The 14,492-nt window shown below is 41.0% G+C and overlaps 1 protein-coding gene across 1 annotated transcript; it reads right to left on the reverse strand.

Moving 5' to 3' along the window:
- Positions 1-1,713: 1,713 nt before the first annotated feature.
- LOC121368697 (mucin-3A-like) lies at positions 1,714-11,404 on the reverse strand. The gene has a single exon (XM_041493436.1). It carries the CDS (start codon positions 11,065-11,067, stop codon positions 1,714-1,716), a length of 9,354 nt encoding a protein of 3,117 aa, XP_041349370.1. The 5' UTR covers positions 11,068-11,404.
- Between the last annotated feature and the right edge of the window lie 3,088 nt (positions 11,405-14,492).

The raw sequence follows: 14,492 nt of genomic DNA on the forward strand, positions 1-14,492 counted from the left end.
TGTGATTGTTCATACTTGAAACTATATATATATAAGAACTGAAAATCGAAATAACATAACAATATAAATATTATAGTTCTGTTCAATTGGTTAAAGTCTAAGTTTTTTTGCAAATGTTACGTTTAATTCCTATTCAATACTTGTTTTCTTTACATACGCGTGAAAACAAATTCAAACCCCGACATATTTCATATACAATTCATCATCTAAAATGCAAGAAGTTGACTTATTTCCATTTTACAAAAATCTCTGTATGTTTTGAATGCACGTTCGTTCTCCTATAAATAACTACGGCTAATGCAAATGTAAAGAAAACGAGGACTGAATAGGAATTAAACGTAACATTTGCAAAAAACTTAGGGTCTTAGCAAATGAACAGGACTGTAGTTTATAAAGATATAAAGTCAAATAATGACAATAACTAAAAATAAAATAAAATAACAAAACAAAAGTTTCAATAAATTCGCTATTAACGAAAAATTACCTGATGATTAAATATGATACTCATACAGTGATACAATTATAATCTAGATATTTTATTTGTTAAACATATAATAAACCAAAGTAATAATTATAATTATATATATATATATATATATATATATATATATATATATATATATCCATCTAAACCAACGGGACCAAGTAATGTGTATTTTAAGGGGTATTCGATTAATACAGATTTAGGTTTTGTTTTGTATACAGGTCAGCATATGCTTATACATGTACATGCCTAATACAGGTCAGTTGTATTAGGTGATTTTAAAAAATACAAATGAGGTCTCTTAACCCACGTGACTGCTTAATACATGCAATTACTTGTATATATCTTATATGTAAATGTATATATCTTTGACTTCAATTATGAATAAAATAATAACTGACACAAATATCTAAATATTGTTAATAAAAATATCAAAAAATTAATTATGTTAAACGTACATGTTGTTAAATAATAAAGAAGAATAAACTATAAATAAATAATGTATGGCATTAATATACACAAGCACAGAGGGTTATTTTGATGGTTTACAATAATAATAATAATAATAATAATAATATATATTTCCTCACAGGATCTTCGAATTTCATTAACATATTCTCATATTCTTTATGCAAATGAGTTGTGATACGTGGACCTTTTTTTTCATAGAACAGTTGGACAAAACCAAAACTGAAGGTTTATAATGATGATTATTAATAAGATCCCATTGCTAGCAATAATTTACGTTAGATTTGTTAGATAAACTAACTCAGAGAAGAATATATCAACAATAAAAGATAGGCGCCTTTTCAACTTTGTTTACTCGACCTCATCTGCAAAGCTACAAAAGAGAATACAATGATATTATTATGATAAACAAGAAGAAAGTTATTTAAGTAAAAAAAAATTACCATCATGATTAATAAAATGATTAGTGTTTATTCCAAATATCTCTCCATCTTGCTACATCAGTTGCCCTTCAAAACGTCGATTTGACATAAACTATTTTCAGGGGCTCGAAAACCTACATTTAGACTCTTTAGAAATTTTGAAAGTTACTACTAATTCTCGATCTGTTGTTTATATTTTAAATTAGTGCTTCATCCCCGTTTAACTTAGCACTTGAAATAGATTTCAGCAGCTATATATGCCACCTATTTGATGAAGAGATATTTATGTGAAATACACCCCTTCCCACCTGTAACGTATATTTCATTATACGTAAATGTTTATATCTCGACTGGCGGTAAGGAAGGATTGCTTCTGATCGACGAATGAGATCCTGACCTTTTCTTCTCATCTTTCTTATTTGACGTCTTGTCATCTTTCTTATCTGTCGTCTGGTCATCTTTCTTATTTGACGTCTTGTCATCTTTCTTATCTGTCGTCTGGTCATCTTTCTTATTTGACGTCTTGTCATCTTTCTTATCTGTCGTCTGGTCATCTTTCGTATTTGACGTCTTGTCATCGTTCTTACACTCGGTCTGTTTGGCATGTCCTGGGTCTGCTCTGGTCGCTGCACTAGTGTTTGATACTGGATTGGCGGACGACGGTGTCGGCTGAACAGAGTTGGGTGGTGTGTGTCTAGGCAATAGGGACTTTCTGCGACACAGCTTGGCGTACAGATTGCATTTTCGAAATGCAAACACTAGTGCGCCCAGCGCCGACAGGGCACCAAGCGAACCGAGCACTGCACCAATCGTTGTTCCTGTGGACGTTCCAGGCACGGTACTCACTGTGCTCTTAGTCATGCCAGAAACAGCCGTGGTTGTGGACGTTGGAATGCTGGTGGTGGTTGTGGACGTTGGAATGCTGGTGGTTGTTCTGGATGATGATATGCTGGTTGTGGTTGTGGATGTTGGAATGCTGGTGGTTGTTGTGGATGATGGCATGCTGGTTGTGGTTGTGGATGTTGGAATGCTGGTGGTTGTTGTGGATGTTGGAATGCTGGTGGTGGTTGTGGATGATGGAATGCTGGTTGTGGTTGTGGATGTTGGAATGCTAGTGGTTGTTGCGGATGTTGGAATGCTGGTGGTGGTTGTGGATGATGGTATGTTGGTAATGGTTGTGGATGATGGCATGTTGATGGTGGTGGTGGATGATGTAACGCTGGTGGTGGTTGTGGATGGTGGAATGCTGGTGGTAGTTGTGGATGATGGTATGCTAGTGGTGGTTTTGGATGATGGTACGCTGGTGGTTGTTGTGGATGATGGTATGCTGGTGGTTGTTGTGGATGTTGGAATGCTGGTGGTGGTTGTGGAAGATGGTATGCTGGTGGTGGATGTTATTGATGGAATGCTGGTGGTGGTTGTGGATGGTGGTATGCTAGTGGTGGTTGTGGATGGTGGTATGCTGGTGGTGGTTGTGGATGATGGTATGCTAGTGGTGGTTGTGGATGGTGGTATGCTGGTGGTGGTTGTGGATGATGGTATGCTGGTGGTGGTTGTGGATGATGGTATGCTGGTGGTGGTTGTGGAAGATGGCATGCTGGTTGTTGAGGATGGTACAATATTGGTGGTGGTTGTGGATGGTGGAATGCTGGTGGTGGTTGTGGATGGGTAGGTGGTAGTTACACCATTATCTGTTGTGGACACGCTTGGGTAGATGGTAATTACACCATTATCTGTGGTGGACACGCTTGGGTAGGTGGTAGTTACACCATTATCTGTGGTGGAAACGCTTGGGTAGGTGGTAGTTACACCATTATCTGTGGTGGACACGCTTGGGTAGGTGGTAGTTACACCATTATCTGTTGTGGACACGCTTGGGTAGGTGGTAGTTACACCATTATCTGTTGTGGACACGCTTGGGTAGGTGGTAGTTACACCATTATCTGTGGTGGACACGCTTGGGTAGGTGGTAGTTACACCATTATCTGTGGTGGACACGCTTGGGTAGGTGGTAGTTACACCATTATCTGTTGTGGACATGCTTGGGTAGGTGGTAGTTACACCATTATCTGTTGTGGACACGCTTGGGTAGGTGGTTGTTATACTATTATCTGTGGTGGACACGCTTGGGTAGGTGGTAGTTACACCATTATCTGTGGTGGACACGCTTGGGTAGGTGGTAGTTACACCATTATCTGTAGTTGACACGCTTGGGTAGGTGTTAGTTATACCACTATCTGTGGTGGACACGCTTGGGTAGGTGGTAGTTATACCATTATCTGTGGTGGACACGCTTGGGTAGGTGGTGGTTATACCATTATCTGTGGTGGACACGCTTGGGTAGGTGGTAGTTACAACATTATCTGTAGTTGACACGCTTGGGTAGGTGTTAGTTATACCACTATCTGTGGTGGACACGCTTGGGTAGGTGGTAGTTATACCATTATCTGTAGTGAACACACTTGGGTAGGTGGTGGTTATACCATTATCTGTAGTGGACACGCTTGGGTAGGTGGTAGTTACAACATTATCTGTGGTGGACACGCTTGGATAGGTGGTAGTTACACCATTATCTGTGGTGGACACGCTTGGGTAGATGTCAGTCACACCATTATCTGTGGTGGACACACTTGGGTAGGTGTCAGTCACACCATTATCTGTGGTGGACACGCTTGGGTAGGTGGTAGTCACACCATTATCTGTGGTGGACACGCTTGGGTAGATGTTAGTTACACCATTATCTGTGGTGGACACACTTGGGTAGGTGGTAGTTATACCATTATCTGTGGTGGACACGCTTGGGTAGGTGGTAGTTATACCATTGTCTGTGGTGGACACGCTTGGGTAGATGTTAGTTACACCATTATCTGTGGTGGACACGCTTGGGTAGGTGGTGGTTATACCATTGTCTGTGGTGGACACGCTTGGGTAGGTGGTAGTTATACCATTGTCTGTGGTGGACACGCTTGGGTAGATGTTAGTTATACCATTGTCTGTGGTGGACACGCTTGGGTAGATGTTAGTTACACCATTATCTGTGGTGGACACGCTTGGGTAGGTGGTAGTTATACCATTGTCTGTGGTGGACACGCTTGGGTAGATGTTAGTTACACCATTATCTGTGGTGGACACGCTTGGGTAGATGTTAGTTATACCATTATCTGTGGTGGACACACTTGGGTACGTACCAGTCACACCATTATATGTGGTGGACACACTTGGGTAGGTGTCAGTCACACCATTATCTGTGGTGAAAACGCTTGGGTAGGTGGTAGTCACACCATTATCTGTGGTGGACACGCTTGGGTAGGTGGTGGTTATACCATTGTCTGTGGTGGACACGCTTGGGTAGGTGGTAGTTATACCATTGTCTGTGGTGGACACGCTTGGGTAGATGTTAGTTACACCATTATCTGTGGTGGACACGCTTGGGTAGGTGGTGGTTATACCATTGTCTGTGGTGGACACGCTTGGGTAGGTGGTAGTTATACCATTGTCTGTGGTGGACACGCTTGGGTAGATGTTAGTTACACCATTATCTGTGGTGGACACGCTTGGGTAGGTGGTAGTTATACCATTGTCTGTGGTGGACACGCTTGGGTAGATGTTAGTTACACCATTATCTGTGGTGGACACGCTTGGGTAGATGTTAGTTATACCACTATCTGTGGTGGACACGCTTGGGTACGTACCAGTCACACCATTATATGTGGTGGACACACTTGGGTAGGTGTCAGTCACACCATTATCTGTGGTGAAAACGCTTGGGTAGGTGGTAGTCACACCATTATCTGTGGTGGACACGCTTGGGTACGTACCAGTCACACCATTATATGTGGTGGACACACTTGGGTAGGTGTCAGTCACACCATTATCTGTGGTGAAAACGCTTGGGTAGGTGGTAGTCACACCATTATCTGTGGTGAAAACGCTTGGGTAGGTGGTAGTTATACCATTATCTGTGGTGGACACGCTTGGGTAGGTGGTAGTTATACCATTGTCTGTGGTGGACACGCTTGGGTAGATGTTAGTTACACCATTATCTGTGGTGGACACGCTTGGGTAGGTGGTAGTTACACCATTATCTGTGGTGGACACGCTTGGGTAGGTGGTAGTTACACCATTGTCTGTGGTGGACACGCTTGGGTAGATGTTAGTTACACCATTATCTGTGGTGGACACGCTTGGGTAGGTGGTAGTTATACCATTGTCTGTGGTGGACACGCTTGGGTAGATGTTAGTTACACCATTATCTGTGGTGGACACGCTTGGGTAGATGTTAGTTATACCACTATCTGTGGTGGACACACTTGGGTACGTACCAGTCACACCATTATATGTGGTGGACACACTTGGGTAGGTGTCAGTCACACCATTATCTGTGGTCAAAACGCTTGGGTAGGTGGTAGTCACACCATTATCTGTGGTGGACACGCTTGGGTAGGTGGTAGTTATACCATTATCTGTGGTGGACAAGCTTGGATAGGTGGTAATTACACCATTATATGTAGTGGACACGCTTGGGTAGGTGGTAATTACACTATTATCTGTAATGGACACACTTGGGTAAGTGGTAGTTACACCATTATCTGTGGTGGACACACTTGGGTAGGTGGTGGTTATACCATTGTCTGTGGTGGACACGCTTGGGTAGGTGGTAGTTACACCATTATCTGTTGTGGACACGCTTGAATAGGTGGTTGTTATACCATTATCTGTGGTGGACACGCTTGGGTAGGTGGTTGTTATACCATTATCTGTGGTGGACACGCTTGGGTAGGTGGTAGTTATACCATTATAGGTGGTGGACACGCTTGGGTAGGTGGTAGTTACACCATTATCTGTGGTGGACACGCTTGGGTAGGTGGTAGTTACACCATTATCTGTGGTGGACACGCTTGGATAGGTGGTAGTTACACCATTGTCTGTGGTGGACACACTTGGGTACGTACCAGTCACACCATTATATGTGGTGGACACGCTTGGGTAGGTGTCCGTCACACCATTATCTGTGGTGGAAACGCTTGGGTAGGTGGTAGTCACACCATTATATGTAGTGGAGATGCTTGGGTAGGTGGTAGTTACACTATTATCTGTAGTGGACACACTTGGGTAGGTGGTGGTTATACCATTGTCAGTCGTGGACACGATTGAGTAGGTGGTAGTTACACCATTATCTATGGTGGACACACTTGGGTAGGTGGTGGTTATACCATTGTCTGTGGTGGACACGCTTGGGTAGGTGGTAGTTACACCATTATCTGTAGTTGACACGCTTGGGTAGGTGTTAGTTATACCACTATCTGTGGTGGACACGCTTGGGTAGATGTTAGTTACACCATTATAGGTGGTGGACACGCTTGGGTAGGTGGTAGTTACACCAGTATCTGTGGTGGACATGCTTGGGTAGGTGGTAGTTATACCATTATAGGTGGTGGACACGCTTGGGTAGGTGGTAGTTACACTATTATCTGTGTTGGACAAGCTTGGGTAGGTGGTAGTTACACCATTATATGTGGTGGACACGCTTGGGTAGGTATCAGTCACACCATTATAGGTGGTGGACACGCTTGGGTAGGTGTTAGTTACGCCATTATATGTGGTGGACACGCTTGGGTAGGTGTTCGTAACGCTATTATCTGTAGTGGACACGCTTGGGTTGGTACCAGTCACACCATGATATGTGGAGGACACGCTTGGGTAGGTGTCAGTTACACCATTAAATGTGGTGGACACGCTTGGGTAGGTATCAGTCACACCATTATATGTGGTGGACACGCTTGGGTAGGTGTTAGTTACACTATTATAGGTGGTGGACACGCTATTGTCTGTAGTGAACATGCTTGGGTATGTGTTTGTTATTCCCAGATCTGTAGTAGAGATGCTTGGGTATGTGCTAGCTATATCTGATATGCTTGAATCTATGTTTGTTTGACCCATATATGTAGTTGTTGATGACACTGTAGTGGTAGACATACACTGTGATTCTAACGACCGTGCAACCTGTGGGAATGCTAGATTGTTATATTCAGCTGGTTCCCTACACACAGGATCTGGGGAGGACTCAAACTCTTTGTACTTATTAAAATTGGATAACGCAGCGTGTTCATCAACAAACTGTATAAGCCAGAACGTATCACAGCTGCACAACCAAGGATTGTTCCCTATGTAAACACTGGATGGTTGGTTGTAAAAAGACACGAATTCAATGGGCAGTGTTTTAAGTTCATTATGCCTAAGGTCAGTAACAATGGATGAGCAGTTACTGAATGTAAGGGTATCCACTAGAGATATATTGTTGTTACCGAGTTCCAAAGAATTGAAATGGAATCCTTCGAACGTATTAGGTTCTAGTGTTGTTATTTGGTTGTTGCCCAGAAGGAGATCCTGAAGAGTGCCTGACACGTATTTAATAGCTTCAGCTGGAACATTCAGTAATTGGTTAAAGGACAGATCCAGAAGTTCGAGTGAGGTACCCAAGAAGGACGTGGGTGGAACAAAGGTGAGATAATTGTTATGCATGTCAACCATACGCAAAGTAGATAAACCAGAAAATACTGATGCATCATAGAAATGAATCTGATTTGAGGCGAGGAATATTCCAGTTATATTCTCCAGAGGTCTGAATGAATTTGTTGAAATATTAGTTATAAAGTTGTCAGAAAGAGATAAAAACATCAAATTTGATAGTCCTAAGAAATAATTATCACCGACACTTGTCAAAGAATTGGCAGCTAAATTAAGTTCCTTGAGATCGGCAAGGGTTTGAAAAGCGCCGGACTGAATATTAGATATACTGTTGTTATTTAAGTAGAGTCTCGCTAGTGAAGTGACATTATGAAAGGCATCACTGGTGATTGTCTTTATTCCAAAATTTTGAAGCATGAGATATTGCAGATTAGGTTTGTTTGACAAAATGTCACTGCTGAGAATCCCATATCGTAAAGGATAATCGGATAGTTCCATTTCTTGCACTGTGTTTGGGATGTATATTGGATTTATCCCAGTGCATTTAACTTTAATAACGTCACCAGTAACAAGATCACGCTCACATACAAAACACGTTGATGGACAATAGCTGACAGATGTTGACGTTTCTATTGTGGTTTCAGATGATGCATTTATGATCGGTGTGACGTCAGTGGATGTTATGTTGGTAGTCGAATTAAGACACATATTTTCCAGATCAACGGCTGTCTCTCCCAATGTTCTGTTTTGCAAGGACACTGGAAAATAACACCGTGGATCAGAAGCATTCTCAGACTGTTTGTATTTCAGAAAATTGGAACCTGCATCTCTGATGAACTGTGCAAGCCACAAAGAACTGCAGTCACAGATCCAAGGATTGCCGCCGAGATATACACTTTGTGCAGATGAGAAGAATGCATGCAGGTCAGGTGGTAAATATGGTAAGTTGTTATTTTCTAGATTAATGATGGTAATGGTACTGTTTTCAAAGGCAATTGCATCAACGGATGATAACGAATTCTGACTCAAGTCTAGTAAGTCCAGATTAAGGGAACTAAAGGCACTGACATCAATATGTGTCATTTGATTGTCTGATAGATCTAGATCTTTGAGCGTTGTAGCAACAGACCGAATGGCTGCTGTGGGAATCTGGGTTAACTTGTTTGATTTGAGATCTAAGGATGCTATCCTAGTTCTATCAAAAGAGAAGTCTGAAATGGAAGTGATCATGTTCCCTTGCAAATTCAAAACTTGCAGATTGGGCAGATATGAAAAGTGATTTGGTTCTAGATAAACTAAGTTATTGAACGAGACGTCTAGAGTTTGGAGATACGTCAGTGGTGTGAAAGCATTTGCACTAATATTATAGAGTGTGTTTCTTGAAAGGCTAAGGTAATCAAGAGAGATCAATCCTTGAAACTCCCCACCATCGATTGTGGTAAGGTTGTTACTCGCAAGAGTTAGAATGTTCAGTACCGTCATGTTATTAAACGATCCACTCGCAATGTTTGAGATTTGGTTGTTCTCCAGAAACAATTCTTTTAACCCCGAAACACTCGACAGCATATCTGATGATATACCACTGAACATATTGTTATTCAGTTGCAGTGATGTTAGATTTTGAGAATTTGCAAAGGCGCCAGATGTTATTACAGAAAGCTGACAATTGTTTAAGCCAACTTCTTCCAGATGTATTTTATTTTCCAAATCAATTTGAGTAAGTGTGCCACTTCTGAAGGAATAGTCAGACAGAAGCAGATGCACCACATCATCACTGATGTATGATGGGTGGACTGTAGAACAGACAGCTGTGAACAACTTGCCATTAACTGGATCCTTCTCGCACACAGTGCATGTATCTGGACATAGTGATGGCTCTGCCGTAGTTGATGAATCATTTGCCATTGCAGTTGGTGATGTAAATGCCGGTGTGGTAGTGAGACACATGGATTCTAAATCAACTGCTGCCTCTCCCAGCGTTCTATTTTGAAAGGGCACTGGAAAATAGCATTGTGGATCAGAAGCATTCTCAGACTGTTTGTATTTCAGAAAATTGGAACCTGCATCTCTGATGAACTGTGCAAGCCACAAAGAACTGCAGTCACAGATCCAAGGATTGCCTCCGAGATATACACTTTGTGCAGATGAGAAAAATGCATGCAGGTCAGGTGGTAAATATAGCAAGTTGTTATTTTCTAGATTAATGATGGTAATGGTACTGTTTTCAAAGGCCTTTGCATCAATGACTGATAATGAATTCTGACTCAAGTCTAAGAGGTCTAGACTGAGAGAACTGAGGCTATATGCATGTAACTGAGATATTCTATTTTCCTTCAGGTTTATAGATCGTAGTGTCGTCGCTACAGACTGCAATGCTACTGCTGGAACTTGAAATAAATAGTTTGACTGCAGGTTTATTGATGCTAGATTAGTTCCCCAGAAGGCCTCTTCAGAAACATTCCTGATCGTGTTGTTTTGCAAATTAACAGCCATAAGATTGGGCATTCCACTAAATACGTTGATCGGAAGACTGGCTAGCATGTTGTGTGAAAGATCCAAGTCAGACAGTGAAAGAAGAGAGTCAAATGTGGTTCTGTTAATTACTAATAGGCCATTGTTAGACAGATTCAGTTCAAGAAGGGAAGCCAAGCCTGAAAAGACATTATTGCCAATAATGGCCAAATTATTCAGTGCCAGATCCAGTGTCTGCAAGGATGTCAGACTCATATTAAAATAAAAGTCCTGGATCAAATAAATGCTGTTGTTGGCAAGAGATAGTTCTCTCAACATTACGAGTGGCAGCAGAGCTGCTGGGTCCAGCACTGTACTGTTCAGTGGACTAAAGCTGTTACCATCTAAGAGAAGACGTGTTATGTTGTGGGAAGTATTAAATGTATCTAAACGTATACGCTCAAGATTACAACGGCTCACCTGAAGACTTTCCAGCCCTACCTTCCCTTGCAGGTGAAAGCTCGTTAGCTCATTGCTTCTGAAGCTGTAGCTGTCGATCACCAAGTCGTGAACGGTGTCGGCCACGTAGATGGGGTTGGTCAAAGAACACTCGGCTCTGGTCACAACTGACGTCGCTGGGTCGACCTCGCAAACAGAACACAGTTGAGGACAGGCCGGTGTTGAAGACGGCGTTGTTGAAGTTGATCCATGGACATGAAGAATAATACAACACAATAGCAGCACGCGTTTAGTCACTGCCTGTTCCATGGTCATCTAATACAGGAGTTACTACACACTAAAATCCTTTTGGTGGGTTTTATACTATATTAGCCACTCCAAGATTTTTAAAAGATATATTTTAAAATATTTAATCCTGGACACTTTATTCGCCGATAGTTTTAGACTTTCTCACGGTGTATCGAGGTTCGAAGTTAAAAAATATCCGTCCTCTGCGTAGCCTATCCTATAACATCTTGTGATACCTTGGTGATATTGATAATAAATATTCGATTTGTGAGACGTTTAACTGTACGTGACCACAGTGAATGGTGCGTTTCTCCGGCCAACACGCAAAATAAAAACTACACAAAGCAAACATTATGATTATGTTAAATTGTAAAAGATATTTAGTGAGGTATACTTTGGTTATATATATATACATGTGCTAGCTAGTTGGGAAGGGTCGGGAATAGATAAGTAATCATATTTTGTAATGTAACAATTGAAACATTACAGCCATAAATATTTATTAAAAAGCATACAATAATCATACCACCACCACCACCACCACCACCAATTGTCGGATTTACTTTGGGTGAATGGCATTTTGTGTACACGTCCATCGTGTATGTTGTCATTATTTGATTTAATTAAAGTAGAGCTAACAATTATGGTAATCTTGAAAACTACAGTGGTGGATTCGAGATTTTTAAATGGGCAGGATGATTGCAATATCGGGTAAAGCCAGAAATTGTGAGATCCAAATGATCCTTGGACCCACGACTTAGAAACTACATGTATTAACAGATAAATACAGTTCCCTTAGTATCGGAGAATTATCTGACCTACTCGTTTATCATTATGTTAGCGGTACAAAACAAAACCTACAAAGAAAGAAAGAAGTGTTTTATTTAACGACGCACTCAACACATTTTATTTACGATTATATGGCGTCAGACATATGGTTAAGGACCACACAGATATTTTTAGAGGAAACCCGCTGTCGCCACATAGGCTACACTTTTACGACAGGCAGCAAGGGATCTTTTATTTGCGCTTCCCACAGGCAGGATAGCACAAACCATGGCCTTTGTTGAACCAGTTATGGATCACTGGTCGGTGCAAGTGGTTTACACCTACCCATTGAGCCTTGCGGAGCACTCACTCACGGTTTGGAGTCGGTATCTGGATTAAAAATTCCATGCCTCGACTGGGATCCGAACCCAGTACCTACCAGCCTGTAGACCGATGGCCTGCCACGACGCCACCGAGGCCGCAAAACCTACAATAGCAGGATAACAATAACTGGAAATTTCAATTTCCATACTAGAAACGAAATCTGGGGCCTTGTGTGTGTGTACGTGTGTGCGTGCGTGTGTGTGTGTGTGTATATACGTGTGTGTATATGTTTACGTGTATGTGTGTGTACGTGTGTGTGAGAGAGGAGTTTTGTAAACTCGTCTTAATGTTCTTCAGTCAAGTAAACTGCACTTTGACCAACTATTTACGTTAGTCCATAGTGCAGTACACCACCAACGGGGGCTGTATAATTCGGTTAATCTCAAAGGACCCGTTGTGAGTTTATAACCATTGCAAGATGTTTCCTACTATCACAGCCTTTTTGGAGACAAAAGGTACATATTAAATACATGTTCTTGTTTAGAATACCAGTCTCTGTATATCCAATGTGTTTCAGTCGTGTACAATATGTTGTAGCAGTCACTGTTATTATTATTATTTTTTAAATAATATATTTTTTCGTACTTATGAAATTATTGTAAAATCTGGTTTGGCCTACTACAAACATTAGGATGATAACAAACACCTTGTTTATACACTGATTTTTTAAACAAACAAAAAATGTCTTTGTTATACAATTTTATTCATCACAAAGGATCCGTTAGTCTAAAGCATGTTACAATGGCAGAAAACTCACGACAGTCCCTTTAAAGAGACATTCCTGAGTTTGCTGCAATTTTTAAGATGTTATCGACTAACAGAGACTTTTTAACGATTGTAATTACATATCAAATATATTTTTCTGCATAAAATATTAGTGGCTGTATATTAAACGTGTTTCTGATCGTTCTAATATTTGTACTAGGTTAAATTTTATTTTATTTTCGTACGTACGAAATTATTTGAAGACAAAATCCAGTTTGGGCTTCTTACAAATATTAAGACCACCAGAAAGACATTAAATATACAAACACTGATATTCTAAACAAGAAAATATATTTAATATGTAAGTTTAATCGTAGAAATATTTTATTAGTCAGAACATCTTACAATGCAGCAAACTCGGGAATGTCCCTTTAAAGTAAATGTACTATCCAAAGACGTAGCCACTCTCGCGTTTTGGTTAATATAGCCTTATTAGAGGTTATAAAGGAAACCCACAAATAAATGGTTGTTATACACTTTTTCATATATAGGAATGAAAGATTAGATTAAAAAAAGCAATCAAAGTTTGTATACTATTCATAATGTACTAACGCAAACTAGGCTACACACATACCTAGTTTTAATAAATTTGTGTTATCGCAATCAACGATTATTGTTAACTTCCTTCATACAACACAAGAGGGCGGGACGTAATGCAGTGATAAAGCACTCGCGGTCTAGGATCATCCACCGATGGTGAGCCCATCGGGCTATTTCTCGTTCCAACCAGTGCTCCACGACTGGTATATCAAAGTTTAAAGTTTGTTTTGTTTAACGACTCCACTAGAGCACATTGATTTATTAATTACCAGCTATTGGATGTCCAACATATGGTAATTTTGACAGTCTTAGTGAGGAAACACGTTATAGTTTTCCATTAGTAGCAAGGGATATTTTTATGTACCATCCCACAGACAGGGTAGCACATATCACGGCCTTCGATACAACGAGAAATAGCCCAATGTGCCCGCTAGAACGAGAAAAAGCCCAATGTGCCCACCGACGGGGTTCAATCCTAGCCCAGTGGTATATCAAAGGCCATGGTATGTGCTACCCTGTTTAAGAGATGATGCTTATAAAAGATCCCTTGGTACTAATGGAAAATGTTGCTGGTTTTCCCTCTAAGACTATGCCAGAATTATCAAAGGTTTGACATCCAGTAGCCGATAATTAATAAATCAGTGCTCTAGTGGTGTCGTTAAACAAAACGAACTTTTCATACAACACAAAGTCTGCCGCCATGTTGGTTTTTATAATGTTAGGCCCCTATGTATCACAAACAGTGAAATAACGCCCGGCTTCTGCGACTAGGGCCTTCTAAAGGCCTTCTTTCTAGCTGAAGGTGGACCTATATCACTTTGCACCGATACCCCCCCCCCCCCCCCCCAGTAATTTTTGGATTGGTATAACCCTAGCTACTGACATGTGCATACATCCACTAAAGGCCTAAACACATCTGTCCTTGGAGGAACCCTTTTTCTTCTTCTTTTTTGGGGGTGGGGTGGGGTGGGGTGGGGTGGGGGGGGGGGTGGTGG

This window comes from Gigantopelta aegis, chromosome 3, assembly GCF_016097555.1.
Source record: "Gigantopelta aegis isolate Gae_Host chromosome 3, Gae_host_genome, whole genome shotgun sequence".
Lineage (NCBI taxonomy): Eukaryota > Metazoa > Mollusca > Gastropoda > Neomphalida > Peltospiridae > Gigantopelta > Gigantopelta aegis.